Source organism: Grus americana, chromosome 9, assembly GCF_028858705.1.
Source record: "Grus americana isolate bGruAme1 chromosome 9, bGruAme1.mat, whole genome shotgun sequence".
NCBI lineage: Eukaryota > Metazoa > Chordata > Aves > Gruiformes > Gruidae > Grus > Grus americana.
The window spans coordinates 24,271,703-24,288,506 of record NC_072860.1 but is presented as its reverse complement, the minus strand read 5'-3'; the positions used below and the strand labels follow the sequence as shown (position 1 = coordinate 24,288,506).

Here is a 16,804-nt window from a genome sequence, read left to right as displayed (position 1 = left end):
GACAGAGAGTAGGTAGCGTTAAACAAGAATACAGAAGTAAAGGGATTGGAGTCAGTCCTTCTCCATTTAGCACATAGCTCCTAGGCATATTTAATTGGGCAAAGGTAATCCGTTGCATGAAAAAAAAGGCATGCTCCCCTACATAGCATATATTTGCTGAGATTTTTAGAGAAAAGAATACCTTGTTATGTAGCACACTTCTATAAGAACGCCTGTGCAGGGAGCGTGGGACGGACATAGGCACGTGTCTACAATCCACATTTTGGAGTACTGGTGGATTTAAAATAGGCTGTGGGTTTTTTTCCCACATGTGTGGTAGAAAGATCATATGTAAAGTTAATATTAAGTTAATCCAGATGAAGGAGTTGTCAGGGTTTTTTTCCTTAAGACTTCACATGGCAGGATTGAAAGCTCACATAGAGTATGTCCCATGGATAATGTTTTTGTGTTGCAACATTGGCTCTATAAATAAATGTGAAGCATTGCAGTAGCAAACATCGCATTCATTTTTTTGAAGCATCTACAACATGTCATTACAGATGGATTGATAGTCTTGATAACATTGAACTTTTGTCAGACCTAACCTGGCAGACTTGTTACATGTCAGAAATTTTCTGTCATTTTTCTTGCTATTCAAAAGGCAAATATATTTGCAACCTTGAGTGACATTGAATATGGAAAGCAGACAGAAATTTATCATTTGACAGAATTGTTTTTGCTGGGTTTTTCCCCTTTTTTTACAGTGGCAAATCTATAATCGGATTTTAAAATTCTAACTACTCTGTGTTTTAGGAATATAGAACAGCTGTTTGTGGCTTATAAGAGCCATATGAACCGTCTCTTTACAAATGTAAAACATATTCTTTATTACTTCACATTCAGATCATTTTTTTGGTGTGCTTCTTGGACTGAGGCAACTTCTGACCTTTATTACTGGATTGTACAAAACAACTTGGCAGGGTGCAGGCAGTGGAGAAGGTCTTGTACAGGAGAGAGCACAGATGCTTAGAGAGCAAATTTTCCTAACATTAAGGTTCAAACTAGTACGGTTTATACCTAGTGAGGGTATGCCTTCAAATGTGAGTGCTGTTGAATAGGGATAAAGCTGTATCAAAAAGCTTATTTTGCTGTCTTACAATAAACTATAAGTTAATTTCTGATTAGCTTTAAATGAGGTGTTTGGGTTTGAGCTATGTGGATGAAAAGTCAGGGTTTCTGAATATAATGGAAAAAAACAGTGGATTTCTGGTGTAAGAAGCAGCAAAGAAATAGATGAAAACATTGCATCAAAGGATGAAAACAAGTATCAAGGCAGAGACAAGGAAACCCTGGACAGAGCATTAAGAAGACAGAGTTGGAAGAAGATGACGAGGTTATCGGTCGTATAGCAGCAGTACTTTTAGGGGGGGGCAAAACTCATAGGTAGACCACAGCATTTTATGCTGAACAAGAAAGATGATGATTTCCGATTGCAAATAGAAACACACTGCAATCAAAAGGAAAAATGTTCTATACATTAGTATGCAGTAGCACTGTACACTTCCGAATGTATTATACCCTAGTGAAATCAAGAGGATAATGATGAGCTCCTCAGCTAGAAAGGTTTTCTTCCAATATTTAGGTTCAAAATACAGACACTGGTGTTAATAAATTGGGCTCTGTATTGTAGACCACATCATTTAGTCAATATTTTATGCTAGGAGGTCATGTAGCATTGTAGGTGCTAAACTCAGTGAAGAAGAATAAAGTAGCTCTTCCCATTATTTTGTTTAAAAAATAAAAAGAGCAAGAGATTTTATTAGTTTTCAATACTGTTAGTATAAATAGAAGTTGAAGCTGTGGAGCAGGGTTATTATGTGGCTCATTACTGTTTATTACCACAAGGCACATCAAGATGTCTGCTAGTTAGAGGGAGTAAATCATTTGGAACATGTCTGTTTTGTCGATCTTCTGCACGATGCTCAGCGCTAGCGTGCCTTCTTCCAGTGCTTTGAGGAATATGTCTAAAATCTGTCGCTTGTCATATGTTCTCTCTGTCTCTTGCTGAAGAGAAGCGAACAGACGAATGTCTTATTTTGGTACGATTTGGTTTTGCATTTTGGAGTGGGGGGGGGGGAGGGAAGTGTTTTTCTTCAGAAAAGTTCCTGTCTAAATTACGTTCCCATGAAATCGAGAGGAGCCTTGCTGACTTCACGCAAGTCAGGATTTGGTTTGTTGTGTAGCTCTGAGATAACTGAATATATATTTTTTTATATAGCTTACTAGTGTTTCAGTATCACTGAGGACAAAGAAAGTTTTGTTGTGTCAGTCATTAGACTGGATTTAGAACCATAGAGAAATGAGATGGTTTTAGTGAGTTTGTGCCTCTTCAGCGGCACTTTACTGTTTCATGATACACTTCTCTTTTAGCTTTTTAATAGCCTGAAACTTCCTCAAAAATTTCTTTTAACCTGTGGGTTTTAGGCAGGATCAGAAATGAACTAGTAAAGTTAAGCTCAAGCTCATCAAAGAACTAACAAACCTTGGTAAATCGTAGTCATTAACAGCTAAGGATTGCAGTTGAAAGGCTCTCGCCTCTCTTGCATGAATGTGAAATTCTTTCTTTTTTTGATTTCTCTTTACAGCACTTTGTATTTCTTTTGACCAGAATCTAATTAGAAGTTTTTTAAAAAGCCACATTTCCCCATTGGAGATGTGGAGTGTTGCTAATATGAAGTAACTGCCTGAGATTTTTACAGTTGTGATGATGTTTATCTTCTGTTGCTTAATCTTCTGCCTCCTGCTCCTCTTGCTCCCTAGCCTGAATGCAACGTGTGATCTCTACCAGTGCCAAAGGCCTTGTGGATGTGAGATCTGTCCCCTGTGTCCTCACGCCAGGGTTTCAGAATGTGGTGTGTCCCCTTAGCCCTGGCTTTGCCCTTACCAACGTGCCGAGGAGGTCTGTTCCGCCAGCAAGCCAGTTCAAGGCATTTGTCAAAAAATTGAGAAAGACACCCACAGCCCGTTATCCTTTAGCAGGTTCGTTGCTGTCCCTGCTCGCCCCTGCGCTGATGAATTCCGTGTCTGTGTGACATTAACACTTCAGAGAGAGCAAAGCAAGGAGGAAAGCATTGCACACGTATGCGTTCCAGAATACATGAAATCAGCGCAGCAAATACTTGCTGGTTTTGTTACATTTACTATCCCATTTGACAAATTTTCTAGTTTGGAAATACTTCCATACCATCTGTTGTTTCTGATTCTGTTCAACAGAGCAGTGTTACTGGTCTGATGATTTCGATCACATTTCTTCAGAAATTCTTATGTAGGGTATATATGTACACGGGTTAAAAAGCAAATGTCTTCACTATTGATTTTTCTCTGCCATTGGCAGAGAACATTTATTTATGCATGCGGTTCTTTAATGTTCTTCATTTATAATGTGTAAAGTTCTATTTTTGCATGCAGGCAAGCACTAACCTGATCAGGTGAATAAGTAAGGTGTGTAGGTACTAGTGCACACATATCTGAAAGAAAGAAGGACCTTAATTGATTTAAAAATACTACCGTCTTTCAGAGGTTTCTCATCTCTGCCCTGACTGTTAGAAGCAACCTAATGCACAGATGAGTTGGTGGAAATAATGGTATAAAGAAAGTTCCTGATCTTGCTGCAGAGAAGTGGGAAGTGGGCAAGTTGGGTATAGCCAGCAGCTGGAGCCAGGTGGACCCTGCAGCTCACCTTGCGCAGAAGTGGGAGAGGAACAATCCCACCGTTGCACCTCTTGGTTGAGTTGGGGTGACTCCCATCAACGTAGCCAGGAGTCGCTGCTCCTGTGGTTGCCTTCATGGTCCTTAGCTCTACATCTCAGTAACTTTCTCACTTTGTAACATCAGAATCATGCATGATTGTCCTCAGATAATGAGGTAATGTGGTCAATGCCCTCTCTTTACCAGCTGCCATGTACTTTCTTCCGACAGACGTAAATGAGTGCACCACTGAGAATGGTGGTTGTCATGACCAGTGCTGTAATACCATCGGCAGCTACCATTGCAAATGTCCAGCTGGCCAGAAACTAGAGGAGGATGGAAAATCATGTGGAGGTAACGTTTTGTACTGTGTCTCCTTGCTATTAAGAAATCAGAAAAGACATTGGAAAGGAAAAGGAAATGTTAGCTTTTATCTGGAGCCAGCTGAAGAGCGTATACTCAGAGTTGTCAAGGGTGCAGATCTTCTCATGTCTGGATTATGAAGATGTAACTGTAAGAACACTTCAAAGGGTTGGGGTTTTGTTTCCTTTCTTTGAAAAAATGTTATCACTTAACCTGGATTGACTGTGTCATGTTCTGATTATGGAATTTCCATCATCAATTTAAAAACCTGAAGAAAGTGTATATGTTTGATAACATTTTGTCTGTCTCTAAAACAAAATGGTTCTTATCAGAAAATACACATACATTTTTGCATTTCAATCACAATTCCACAGCTAGAGATTAACCGAATAAAAAAGGATTTAAAACCACATGCTACATAAACCCATTTGTTTTCTTCCTAAGGGAACTGTAAGTCTAGTTAGTGCATTATGGGGTAAAATTTGTTCTTATGCATAAGCTCGACTTTCTGTAGAAGCAAAACATCACATAAGCTTGTGTTAGAACACATAATGAATGATGGTTAGACTTCTTAAAGATGCACTGGTAAACACAGATTGGGTGTAAACAAGCCCATCTGATCTGTTGACCTACAGTCACTATTTTTTTTTGCATCATCAGAGTCTAAAGGTAGAGGAGATCAGGTGTAAAGTAGCCAAGGTGTACTGTATTGCGGGCCAGAGCAGTTCCTTCCTGAACTCTCCTCTAACACAAGTAATGAATGTTCCCTGCTATACGATCTTGTGTGCCCTGGCTGCGTGCCTGGATTGCACCCTCGACTGCATTTCATTGCTGCAGTAAGTATATCGTTGATGTTTTTTGATTACCTAAAGATGAAAGGTGCTAGGTAGGTTTTCGTGAACTGTATTATCATCTTTTCACAAGAAACCACCTTCTTTGGCTTTTCCTGTGGCATAGTGTCTCACAAATTCCTTTCTTCCAAGATTTCATTTTACCATTGTCCTTCAACTCCTTCTTAAGGTTTGTACAAAACAATATCTTTCTTAGCTGTGGTCATATTCTTTATCCTAACTTTATAATTTATTTGGCTGCACTCCTATTTTCACTAGAAGATTGTAGAATTATTTTCCACAGCAAGCTATCATTTGATATCCAACTTGACAGTGTAAATAAGCTGTAGATGGTTATTTTGGTTTGATTGAAGTTTTTCATTATGGTCCTCCATGCTTTCATTTTGGTCTTTTGAGAGATCAAGGCAGCAATCCTATGCATGATTCACAGATTCCTGCTATTTTACCTCAGTCTTCTCTTTCCTCTTAAGGTTTTCAAAAACTCAAGTTTTTGAAAGCAGAGGTCCTACTGATTGTAATCCTAAATTGCTTAGCATGCAGGAGTCCCATTTCCATTAAAATAGTTTTGTGTTAATAAGTTAGTTAAATTAGTGTTCCTTCTGCACAATTCTGCTATTCCTAAAATATACTTTAAATTCTAGTATTTTGACATTCCTTAAAAACTCAAACAGAACAGATTTGATTCTTGCGCTACATATTATGTAACCAGGAATTATAGGAGAATGCATTATTAGCCATTTTGAAGCTGCTTTTTGAAACCTTCAGAGAAAAATGGAAATGTACAATAAACCAGAAATGCTCAAGTCATAAAACTAAGTGAACACAGCGGTGACACTGATTACACCTGAACTCTTGTGGAGATGATGACCATGAGCATATAGCTATATTGACTTGCAAGGTGGCTTCTTCAGCCAAATTCTAACCATCAGATATCACAATAGAAGTAACTTAGTGCTGATTCCTACATATGGGAAAAGAGAGCTTCCAGACAAAACTCTGTGTGCTGCTGGAAGGTGCTGGGCTTTCAGGACGTGACACTGAATTGGTGTTTTATTGATGCCTCTGCGTTGCTCAAAGGGCTCATTTTGCAGATGAGGGTAAAACAGCTTCTCATTCAGGTTAGCCAGCGTTTTTGGAGGAATAAGGCTTGTAGTTGTTCTGGGTAGTTACATTCGCTCTTTCTTTATAGCATCATTGTGCTTTATGTTACCCCTTAGTCTAAACTCAAGCGTTAAATAGATGTGTACTATTGTTCTGCTCCTATTATCCGTCTCGTGGTTGGTTTTATTTCGCTGGTGACTGAAATGATCCATTGGTGTACAGGGGATTTTTTATAAGCTAAGGTACAAATAAGGCGTATCGTTAGAAAAGCACCATGGAAGTAGTACAGATTTTATTCAGTAAGTCATTATTAGTGCAAAGATTGATCTTGTTTTTCAGAAACAAAATAGAGCATCCTTCTGATAAAAAGGAAAGATGTCAGGAAATAACTGTATTTTAATAAATAAAAAAAAATATGGTTTTAGCCATTTGTAGCTGTTTAATGCTAAAGAAGGGAAAGTGGATAAAAATTCACTAATCCAACAACACAATGAAGTGTACTGCTGATTTGATCAATAATAGCTGGGGGTTTTGTGAGCCATTTTAGGAGACCAAGGGCCTAATTCCCTTCCAAGGCCTGTAAAGGGTCTTTTCTAACTAAGCAGGGGCTCTTGTGGTGGGATATATCGTTCGGAGTTACGTGGTACGTAAAGTCTTACTTCACTTCAGCGAGGGGTACTTCCATCAAGAGGCAAGTTGTCGTAAGGTGAAGGCACGTGGGTCTGTATAGAAATACCAGCCAGAGCAGTGAACTGATTAGCCTTTCAAAAGTAATTACCTACATCTTGTACTGCAGATTTTACTCTCCGGTGTTCATGGACAGAACTTCAGTTTTCTTATCTGATGGAGAAATATTTTCTGGCAGATAGTTGCGTAGGCATTACAGATTTTGACATAAAGCTCATGCTTACCTCTCGCTCTTCATGTGTCTGATGGAAATTAATGATGGAAAAGGATTTGGATGTAAATCACTGCACAAATAATACAGCAAATTAACATTTGACATTTATTAGTATATGACTGTCGGCCTGATTCTGTTCCTTATGCATCCGTACTGGCGTTCAGTATCCGTGGGGCAGTCTGGTTCCTGTCTGTGGGCAAACTTGCTCAGAAAACTGTAATTTCATCTGAGTAAGGGAGAGGAAGTGTGTGTGTGTGTGTGTGCGCAATACCTCCTTATTTGTTAAGCAGAGGTACCGCTGACTTCTTGTTGGTGATAATTCTACTCGAACATCACAAAAAGCAGAAATGGTATTTTCTGAACATAAATACCATTTTAAAACACAATTATTGGCACAAGTTGAGATCCGTAAGGCATGCTGAGGCTACAGCTACAAAAGTGCGTTTTCACACATGAATAAGCTCCCGAAGTCCAATAAAAAAAAGGTCGTGATCTTATGTTAACCTTCTTTGGTAAACTGTCATTTCTTATTTATATTATTGTGCTCTCAATCTGTCAAGGCAAGTGAAGGAAGTTAGAGACAAATGAAGTCCTACGATTAGCTGTTGATGAAAAGAAGCTTTTATTTTACTGATTAGAGTAATATAGCAATCACCGTAACCCCGTCCCTGGGGGTTTCGGTCAATCCTTGGAGCCCTGGCAGGTCTCCTGACCTTTGCCAGAGGGACTTTCGGAGCGGCTGGCTCCGGAGCCAGTGTGTGACTTTGCAAGGCCACCGCTGTTTTCCCCAGTAATGTAATAGTCACCGGTGTCACTGGTTTAGCCTGATCCCGGGTCAGATGGGAACTCTCCAAACACTGCTGCCACAGAAGAGTTAGTAGCTGTACTAAAAGGAATACTGAGGGATTTGTCTAAGAGGAAGAAAATGTTTATTAAAATGACCTCAGCATTTATTTAGTCTGCAAGGTTTGAGGTGTCAGTCGTAACTTATTCTTGTCAAATTCTGCGGGTTTTGCCAAAAAGTAATGGACATGCTAATTCTGCATTTGGACTGCTTTCCTTGCCCAACAAATCAATGCACCAGGCTTCTGCTATGTCCTGTGAAAAAAACTGAAGGACTTAATACCATGCACCTCTAGGGAAATGCCAAGGAAGCTTTTTTCTAATTTTTAAAAATTTATTTAATTTTTTAATAGAAGAAGAGAAATTAGTCTGTTGGAGGGATTCAGGATGTTTTTGCATTGTCTTATCTCAGAAAGTTGCATGTGGCTCATAACACTATGGCATGCCATGACACAGAGTTAGTTATTTTCAGGAACATTTCAATAGAAGGAGAATAAGGAATGTAAATTATATTTCACAAAAATAAAAATATACCAGTTCTGATTACAGGTGCAACAAATACTGCTCCATGTGAACTCAAATCTTAGAGCAGTAGAGTGAAGGCAGTCCTCGGTGAGGTGAAGCCACTCGGTCTTCTTCATCTTTCTCTATTTCAAGACCTTGTTTTGAGATATGGAAGTAAAACCAGTTGCAGGAATTGTATAACAGTTATCTAATTATTTGTGATGGAATTACTGTGCCCACGTAATGTCCACCTCAGAGAATTAGGGGAACGGACAACTCCATCTTGTGACCTTAACAGACCCTGGCTGAATAATCTCAATAACTAAGATATTCTAATGTATTGGGGTTTTTTTACTGCATTTCAAAAAGGAAGAGAAAAAGAATTGTGAGAGAAAAGAAGACAAAACCTAATTTCTGGTATTTCCAACCCTGTTAGGTGCTCTTGGGTACCCTGAGACACCAACATGGGTTCTTATAGCTGAGTCAGAAAACTACAATTAAAGTTTCAAAATATAAAAAAGCTGCGAAGGACTCTGACAGAGGCTGAAAAATACACGTTTTCTTCTCCATTAGTTCATACATCCAGAATACTGATAGATGTGTGATCATCTGAAGTGAATTTAACAAGAAGCAATACCTGTTTTTACATTTAAATATTGTTTATTTATGCTTGCTCCTATCTGTCAAATTAGTATCTTTAGTCACAAATAAAAAGCATAATTACTGCTTTTAATTTCAGATCCCAGTTGATAAAATTCAAGGGTTCCTTTACTCCTCTTATAAAGGGAACGATGTTAACTAAGATGAAGGATTAATTGTGCATTTTAAATGCTATTTAGTGTTATGCAGTCAGATTTCCGTGGTTTTCTGGAGACTATTGAATTTAGGCAGGAGCACTGCGTGATGTTTGTGCACGGCTGCAGAGAAGATCCGGGCAGAAACTCTCCTAAGCCATTCATAGCTATATTTGCAAACCTTATTGGGAATTTAATTTTATTTCTACTCTTGAGTAATTCTTTTGGAAATTCCTGATTTTCATTTTTAAGCATTTGTCTCAGGCTCTTGAGAAGAAATGAAGGCTGGGGGTCGTTTGTCTGACCTTATGCATTCCCCTGCCGCATTCGGAGCCAGCTGGGATCAATAGCTGCGAGTAGCTGTTGCACTCTCCTAGGCAAATAGTGTCATCTTTCTGCATTTGTCTCTTCGTGGTAGTACTGCAGCAAAAAAATGTGCTCAAAATAAGTAGTAAAAATTACAACAGATTCGTAGTAAAGGTAACATTAACTGTAGGTTAGTGGACTTTTTAAAGGAATTACCTGAATCCTGATTAATGGCAAGCCGCCCAAGGCAGGCAGGAACCTGAGCTGAATTTTGGCAGGCTCATTTCAGGCTCGCGGCGGCTGCCAACACGTAGCGGATGCCGTGGGTGGGTTGGTTTGGTCAGTCCCCTCTCATTTTATGTGCTCTCCCCAGCCTAATCTGCTCAATTACATGCCGGAGACCCACAAACCCTTTCAATCTTATTAAAATGTATCATATACTAAACTTGGCAAAATCAGAGTCATTTTGGGTCTGACCTGTTTCTCTTCAGGCAGGGAAGGGTAGGCACATCACTCGGGCCAGAACGGACACTTGCAACCTATTTTTTGAGCACTTATGTGGCAGTTCTAGCTGAGAACATAATCTGATGCTCTGATAATTGATTTAATTTTGAATTTTAATTGCACTTGTTTAGATTTTTCCTGATTCATGCTTGACTATTGCTAAAGTCTCCCCGCTCCTCTCTTACACACTGAACAAAGACGGCTGCGAGCTAAACCATATAATTTCTCACATCTGATATGCCTCAGGGTAGATGAAGTAGCAGTTGTGACAGCTTCCTCCAAAGTGAATATTGCTATTGAAGAGCGAGCTCGTTTATCCTGGATGCATGTTTTTATTGACTGAGGCTGAGGACAGGCACAGTCAGTTTTCAGTCACTTTTTAAGCAGAAGTTTTATGCAGACCACTTGGGTAGAAATGGCTGGTGTCAAGAGCAACGTCCTAATCCGAGGCTCCAAAGCAACGGCTGAAGGCGTCCTACCTGCATTTGCAGCCTTGGCTCTCTGGACAGACTGGGACCACTTCTATTTCAAGAATTCAGTGATTATTTCAAGATAATATTGGTAAATCTCTTTTTTTTCCATGAAGGAAATATCTCTTTCTCATGGAAGTGGGGTTTTTTTTTTTGTGTGTGTGTGTGTATAGATTTTTCTTTTTGAATGTTTAATTCAACTGCAGCACTTTAATAGCAGCCTTTTGCATAAATAAGCCATGCAAGTGGCAGTTTAATTTTCAGGTTATGTAAGGATTACACAGGGTTGGGTGTAGCACGGCGTATCGGCATGTCATATGCTTCCTGTAGCACATCATCTACTGTGTTCCAAAGCAGCGTGGTTTTTAAAAAAGCACGGTATTATTCATAAACCACAGAAAACTGGCACCCTGTTCTGCATTTCAGTTATCAGATGAATTATTGATCACTGATCTGACACGAACTGAAAGGGAAAAATTGTTTCTAGATGTCACAGGCCTCCCAGGTAACAACAAACGAAGAGTCTCATCTCTACGGCGTCTGCTGGTCTGGTCCATATGGCGCTTGAAAGCTCACCGTGCGTCACAGCTGATTATAGACTCGGCACATGGGCTGCTTCCCCAAGGCTTCCAGCTCCCGTGTCTTCCTCCGGGATCTGCAAAGCCTCCCATGGGCTCTACCAGCTGGAAAGAAATACTGAGTGAGAACCATAACTTGCTATTATCTTTGGAAAGGAGCGATTGTGCAAGGTGCAGGGAGAACGACAGTTGTCCCTTCGTGGTTTCTCTGCGTGTGACTCCAGTTCTTGGCAATTGTGAGTTTGTGTGCAAAGTCGGGCATGACCAAACGTACTGGCCTGAAAAGTTTGCTTTGTCCAAACTGCTCGATGCATAAAGCTTTCTCGGTCAGCTTTTGACAACGAAAACATTTAAGGTTTGGAAGTAGAGTATTTGCTACACCAGTCAGGGATTTAATGTGGTTTAATTAATGCAAGAGCTTTGACTAGTTAGATGAACAGTACTATATAACTATAGGAAAGGACTCTTATTGTCCAGGCAAAATATAATATTTAGAAATAATACGACAAAAATGATAGACTGCAGTACAAATATGTTTTGAGATATTTCTAGGGCTCTGATTAGTTTATATTAGCTAGTTTCTAGCATTTATGACTACCTCTGAAAGGCAGGTTATGGAGAATGTTAACATTCCACTGGGCTGATTGACAATAATTAGTTTATTTTAAAGGAAAGGAAAGAAGCATGGTATTGTTGCAGCTGACTAATGTGAATGAAAAGCTAGGGAATCTTTTCTGCAATTACAGAGATACAATGATTGCCACTGTCAGAGAAGAAAATACAGTTGTACTTTTAAGAATCATTGTGTAGGAAGAGCTTTGCGAGCCTGAAATTGAAGCTCTGGTCATGGTCTCCAAAATTATGCTTAGTAGTAATTTTATGTAGAAACAAGACTTTTGAATACTTAAATTATAGCTTGTTTGTAGCAAGGTATTTACCAGCAAATGTAAGCATCTTATAAACAGCACATGAGTCCTCTTGGTGTTCATTTTGAGCACATCAAAAATGTAAATTGCAACTGAATTACTCTTGTGTAGAGGCAAGGCTTAGAAACATTCAATTCATACTTTAAATGGAAATTGTGAGAGGAAAAATGTGTACATTTGCCTTTCAGTGGAAACTATTGTGCAGGGTAAGTACCGCTTTTTCTATAGCTTTGCCTACAGGCTGTGTAAACAAGGGGTAACGGCAGGTACAGAGATAGGAAGAAGTACAACTCCTGAGTGGTGGTTATACTCCTCTTTAGAAACATTTAATGCTAGTCTTCACCGAGACAACTAATAGAAATCCCATTTTTTATTGAAATGCCCGTGGATTTTACGAGCCATCTGATATATCCTTAAAAAGCTTTAAAACAATTTGTGATAAAATCTAAACCAAACAGAAATCTGTGAGCTTCTCTGTTTAAAACGTTGGCCCAAAGGAAGCGATCCAGACATGACTGTCAGCAAGATAGCAACTGCTGGGAGGGCTACAGTTCGTTATTAAAAGATCAGTAGTTTGATCAACATCATATTGGATTACTCGAACTTCAATTACATGAGTACCTGAGGGCTTTAACTGGGATTTATTAGAAGACAAACTTGAAATAAACCTGCTGCTGTTGCATGCTGGATCTTTGAAAGACCCACCTGAGAACCTTAACAGTTACTGTCCCAAAAGAGATTCAATGTCAGCCAAGGAGTTCAAAAGCAACTAATAAAAATGGAGCAATCAAGTGATTAATTTGATGTCATTTTTAATCTCAGGAAGAGCGAGGGGAAAAAACAAAAGGGAATCTTCTGTGCTCGGTGATGTTCTTTAGGATCCAGCTCTGGAAGATGGTGTGGAGAGGTTTGGGATGTGTTAATGACACGTCTCTCTTCTCATGGATGAATCTCTGCAGAGTCACGACTAATATGTCACAAGGAAGCAGAGCAAGACAATCTGTGTAACGTGCTGTCTTTCGCTCGCTGGCAGTTTATGTTGTGGATCAGCCTGGAGTTGTGATAGCTCCAGTGGGGGATCGATGCTTGTGGAGGCTTCTTGAGGAGGTGCCATGTGACCTCATGGCTGTAGAGTGATGTCAGTGAGCCAGTTTTTACAGCAATGGGGTGGGTTGTGCTGTGGTCTCGTCTAGGTGGCGTTGGCAGGGAGATGGAGCGTCGTGGCTGAATGGTGGGTTTTTTTCCCTCCCTATTTTCCTAGTCCCACACAGTCTTGTCAGTGCAAGAGCAGTGCCTGCATTGCACGTGTGTCACGTGTTGGACAGCACAGTTCTGACTGGCGATTTCTCCTCCCAAACCAATTAGTACCAAGATGGGCTTATGTTCAGTTTGCGAGACGAGTCTATCCATGCGATGTCTTAAAGCTTTTTGTCAACCCAAGTAGGACATTTGTCACAAATAGCAGTCATGTTTCTGACCAGCAGAGCGTATGTACTGTAACAGGAAACATCAGATTATGAAGGTATTTGCATGATTATCGTTTTCTTTTGCATATTTTACCTACTGTGTGAGGAAAAGACATTTCTCTATGCATCCTGCTGTAGTAAAGACACTTACAGAGCTCAGCAAGTGGGCATTAATATTGCTGCTAACAAAAGCCAGATGTTCTCATCAGATCAGTCATTTCTCTCCTTTTATTCCATAACTTTCTTCAAACTGTCATATCCTGCCGAGAGAAGATGCTGATGGCCCAACGTATAAACCTCCTTGGTACATCTCAGATTTGAATGTGCCCAAGGAGTTCGGGCTGTATCATGCTGTCGCTTATTAAGTACATCTCTCCTCATAGAGATCCTTTCCTCCTTTGGCACCCTCCCGCCTCCCAGCATGGCCTAACTGAATTGTGCTGAGGAACTGTATTTAAAAATTGATAGCCCCATAACAAATTTTCCTTCTGCTATTATGCCCCACATCAGAAAAACTTGCAGGAGCATTGCGGTGAAGCTGCTGATGCTAGTGATCTCAAAGCCTCTTTCCTAAGCAGAAATTACATAAAACTTTAATTATTGTGCTTCAGCCCACGCTGCTGTGGTGCACAGGCAAAACGTCCTCTTCCAACTTCACTGTTTACGGTCAGTACATTCACTTTGTTTCTGCAGGAAACAGTAAAATTAGTGAGGCTGTTTTCTTTAGTATATAAACACTTTTAAAGATCATAAGTTATGCGTTTGTCTGGATTGTCATTCTTCAGCTGGTTATTTCATGTGGTCATTCACTTCTGGCATCAGGTTTCCACTCAGAGTCTACGTCCATCTGTGTGGGTTTCGTATTGATGTGAATCGGAGTCGCCAAGTTGCCAAAATATCTATTAATATAACCCGGTGTGGAGGCTGGTAACCCATCAGTCTTCCTTTTTGGCTTCACTTTGCTGAGATGCTGTGCACTGCGTCAAGATTCAGAAATGGATCGTTCTGTTTTGTTTTAAAGAGTGGAGAAAAATTTACAGATCTGCTTTGTGAAAAGATGGGGAAAAGTATTTCTTCACGGCTGTGTGAAAACGTCACAGTGTTGTCTGAGGTCCGTCCATGAAATTATCATGCTCCTTACTTGAATTCTATACCCTGATTTTTCTTGCAAATTATGTAGCCCCAATAATTGCTTAAAAATTTTTTATATATATGCATGTGTGTATATTTAATGAAGAATGCCTTGAAACTCTAATTAGGGCTGCTTGACTCCAAAGCAGTTTACATATCACAGGCTTACACAGCTATCAAACAGATGCTTCTCTTTTTTTTCATTCAACTGACATTTTCATTTTCTCTGCATATTTTGAGGACTGAACAGTGATGTGTTTTGACTCCTGAGGCTACAGATGATATCAAAATGAGGATTAGAAATGAAGCTTTACCTGTCAATTAAGTTGTTAAGCTTGTCCTCCACAGCGTCTACACTTTCAAATGGCCTGTTTATTGAATTTGAAATAGTTTTCATTCTTGACCTTGTTTAAATTGAATGGACAGTTCTAATTATAATCTTCAGAGTTTTCAGCTGCAGCATATGGTTTGCATATAGAGTTGTGGATGAGGGGCTCTTGTCTGTTTATTGAGCTAAACCGCTGTTAAATATCTCAGGAGGGATTGGCATGTCAGGCATTGAAAGTAAGCAGAAATCGGCAGTACAGATACTAGCCACTTTTGTCTTTTCAAATCACTCTGTCCAGGAGATCTGCTCTTGAGAGACATCTGAGGAATCAACTGCGATTGCGGGATCCAGCCATTGGTGAGGAACAAGTCTCCGCTTTGAATGGTTGCATTGTGCCAATCTTCACATGAAAGCTATATATATATATATATATATATATATATATATATAAAAAAGTGTCCTAGAGCATCTTTTTCTCTGATAAATTCCTCCCCCATCCCAACCATGAATTCAAATTACCAGGATCTTTGGCAAATCAATGTCATTCAAATCATCTGTGGCCCCCACTGACAGGGTTGTGTGACATCTCACAGCAATTTATTCGTGTATTTATTCACCAATAAGGCCAGTGACAGATCAGGAAATTAAATACAAGTCTTTAAGACTTGATTGGGTGGATCGTCCCTTTCAGTGCTTATCGACGTCTTCTCCCCAACAGCTGATTGTAGGACACTGGGCATGTGTGCTGGAAGCAGCTCCCTGCCTTTCCTCCACAGCTGCTCCGTTGTCCTGGTTTCAGCTGGGATAGAGTTAATTTTCTTCCTAGCAGCCAGTATAGTGTTGTGGTTGGGACTTAGGATGAGAATAATGTTGATAACACACTGCTGTTTTAGTTGGTGCCAAGCAGCCAAGGACTTTCCAGCTTCTCATATTGCCTGCCAATGAGAAGGTGAGGGGCATCCAAGAAGCTGGGACAGGACACAGCCGGGGCAGCTGACCCCAACTGGCCAAAGGGATATTCCATACCATGTGACGTCATGCTCCGTATACAACTGGGGGGTTGGCTGAAAGGTGGCATGGCTCAAGAACCAGCTGAGCATTGGTTTTGGGTGGTGAGCAATTGTGCTGTGCATCACTTGTTTTGTATATTCTATTATTATTATTCTTTGTTCTCTTCCTTTTCTGTCCTATTAAACTGTCTTTTTCTCAGCCCAAGAATTTTACCTTTTTCTTTTGCATTCTCTCCCCCATCCCACTGCGGGGGGTAGTGAGCGAAGGGCTGTGCAGTTATTTTAACTACCTGCCGAGTTAAACCAGAGCATCCATGAATCTCCCAAAAAAGCCATACCTCAGAGATGCCTCTGTCCTCTTTCCTCCTTGAAAAGAGTCATCGGAAAATGCATCTCCCTTCAGACCTGGACATAAATATTTATTACCTAACACAGACATAGTCCCATGGATGACTCTGCTATTCAGCATTTCACAGTGTCGTGGTCCCTCTCCTTTGGTGCTCTCAGTATAAAAATAGATAAACCAGGGGTGAGAGAAAGGAAACCCGACCTAGACACAGCCAGAAGTCATTGGAGCTACCTGGAAAACATCTGAAATCCCGGGCATGGTACCAACTACAGGACAGAAGATTCCTCTCCACAAGGTGACCGAATCACTGGGGAGGTCTAGAGGAAGGTGATGGACTGAAAGACAGTGAATGCAGTACAAAAAAAAAAAAAAAAGCTTTGTTTTTCAATGCCATCGATTTTCAGGGGAAGGTAAATAATCAGCTAACTTGGAAAGCCTGTTTCAGTGCACGGCTAATTGGATAGCCCTCCCGAAATAGGCGCTGGTTAAAGCTGCTTTGTCCTTAATCCTGGGCAAAGAAGAAACGTAGTGGAAAACTCACTGCTTTAACAAGGGTCTTCTTTCATTGTCAGTTCCCAGGGACTAAATTGGGTAAGGAATCTCTTAGCCATGCCTTTTAACCACTCTCTTATCAGACGTGACATGCTCCTTTC

The 16,804-nt window shown here is 40.1% G+C and overlaps 1 protein-coding gene across 1 annotated transcript in view; it reads left to right on the top strand.

Moving 5' to 3' along the window:
• Window positions 1–16,804, top strand: part of LOC129210222 (multiple epidermal growth factor-like domains protein 6) — a 201,607-nt gene that overhangs the window by 107,922 nt on the left and 76,881 nt on the right. Inside the window, exon 5 of the mRNA XM_054835924.1 lies at window positions 3,958–4,080. Within this exon, the coding sequence (XP_054691899.1) occupies window positions 3,958–4,080 (123 nt within the window). The remainder of the gene's footprint in view (window positions 1–3,957; window positions 4,081–16,804) is intronic.